The sequence below is a fragment of the Bison bison genome, unplaced genomic scaffold, assembly GCF_000754665.1.
Source record: "Bison bison bison isolate TAMUID 2011002044 unplaced genomic scaffold, Bison_UMD1.0 scf7180017864208, whole genome shotgun sequence".
In the NCBI taxonomy this organism is placed as follows: domain Eukaryota; kingdom Metazoa; phylum Chordata; class Mammalia; order Artiodactyla; family Bovidae; genus Bison; species Bison bison.
In genome coordinates, this window is record NW_011494780.1 from 180,647 (window position 1) to 182,484 (window position 1,838).

The 1,838-nt window shown below is 45.9% G+C and overlaps 1 protein-coding gene across 1 annotated transcript in view; it reads left to right on the forward strand.

Annotated features, from left to right (window-relative positions):
• Positions 1 to 1,838, forward strand: part of TRIM4 (tripartite motif containing 4) — a 17,810-nt gene that overhangs the window by 5,928 nt on the left and 10,044 nt on the right. The window contains exon 3 of the mRNA XM_010844788.1: positions 5 to 163. Within this exon, the coding sequence (XP_010843090.1) occupies positions 5 to 163 (159 nt within the window). The remainder of the gene's footprint in view (positions 1 to 4; positions 164 to 1,838) is intronic.

Sequence of the window (1,838 nt, forward strand, 5' to 3'; positions counted from 1 at the left end):
GGAGTTGAGGGTCTTGGCCGTCCTGTTTGTCTCCTAAGAAGAGCAGCCTTCTGTGCTTTTCCTAGGTGTGAGAATCAGGATGTGAATTATTCCTTTGAAGACCTAACGGTGAAGACTGTGTGCCGGCTACCAATGATGAAGGAAATGCTGAAGCGATTCCAAGGTGAGCAGAATTTCAGGGAGTTGGAGCTCAGAGAATGAACATTGAGAGGAGTCTGAAAAGGAAGGAGAAAGCAGAGCATGCAGCCAACAGGAGGGTCAAGAAAATGGTAAATAACTACTTAGGGATAAATGGATATACGCTTCACTGAAGAACCATCCGTTTAAAGGTAAAGGACATTAGGATGTTAAAGGTACTAGTTACACAAAAAGAAAAGGACCTATTCTTTCTAAGAACGCATGAGCAAGTTGGAGAGACAGACACATCACTTAGTGCAGTACCGTGGGGCCCAGTGTTTCCAGTGGTATGAGTGAAATATCACAGAAGTGCAGGCTCTCTGCTGGGGCAAGGTGAGGAGGTTTTCACAGCACAGGTGTCAGTTGTTTGGGACTTTGAAGGATAAGTAGGAGTTTGCCAAGTGGAAAATGAGAGGCGGCTTCCAAGCAGAGGTGGCAGCATGAGCTGAGATGTGGAGAAGATAGAGGGGAGGGTGTTTGATATGACTCAGTGTAAGATGCGGACGGGGAAAGGCAGGAATAAGCTTGAGAAGATGAGTGTAAGAACGACTGGAGGTAAACAGACTGGATCTCCAGAGAAGTACCAAGGCCTGACATGACATGAGCTGCATTCTCAAGAGCACATCCCTGATCAGGAGCCATGTTGTAGATGTCCACTTCCAGATAAAGCGAAGTGACAGGGGACTGGACTTACTCTTGAGATGCAGTTGACCAAAGACACCCAAAATAGGCAATACATGAAACAACAGTTTTTAAAACACTGAACATCAGGCAGTGAAGGACAGTGATACACGGGAATGTGAACCGAATGAGCGGAGTCCTACGATGGCCCCAGCCTCCAGCCTTGAGGGTTTCCAGGCCACCTCAGGGAAGGTAACACAGGGGGAGCCAGGTGGACTGCCTCAGTTGAGGAGTGGTGCTGAGAGTCAGAACAAAGCAGTGGGAGTTCACAGAGTGCTGGAGAGGAGAGAGCTGGACAGGGAGAACCCTGATGGTTTACAGAGACGTCCTGTGAACATTCAGCGGGGGACTGATCAGCACGTGCTTGTGAAGAGCTACCTGAGGTTAAGGGAATTTTCAAATTGGTTAGAAGGAACAGTTCCTGGTGCTCGCACAGGGCCAGGAGCAACGTCTGTTCCTATCAGCCCCTGGAAAGCTCTTAATTCATGGGGCACTGGGTAGAGTACTCAGGAAAATCTTGCCTCATCAGTGGGGATAATTAACCCTCCACTGAGCACTACTCTGGACCCACTTTACATGTCAGGAAAGCAAGACCCAAAAGGATGAAATTTATCCAAGTAACTGCATCCCAGGACAAAGATCAAGAAGATGGATAGGTATTTTAAAAATGAGTCCCCAACAATGTACAGTCACAATGTCTGGCACCCCATCAGAAATTACCAGGCAGACAAAAAGGTAGGAAACATGATGTGATGAGAATAATCAATTGAAATTGACTCAAGATTGTAGCATAAACATAGAAGGACATTAATGCAGTTATTGCAACTATTTTGTAAAGATGCATATTGTGGACATGGGAGATATTCTGGAGATGAAAACTATGAGATGAAGAATAAGCTGGTTGGGGCTAATAGGTGATTGGACATGAACTTGAAAAGATGGAGCAGTGAAAACTATGCAAAATGAAACAGAGGAAAAAA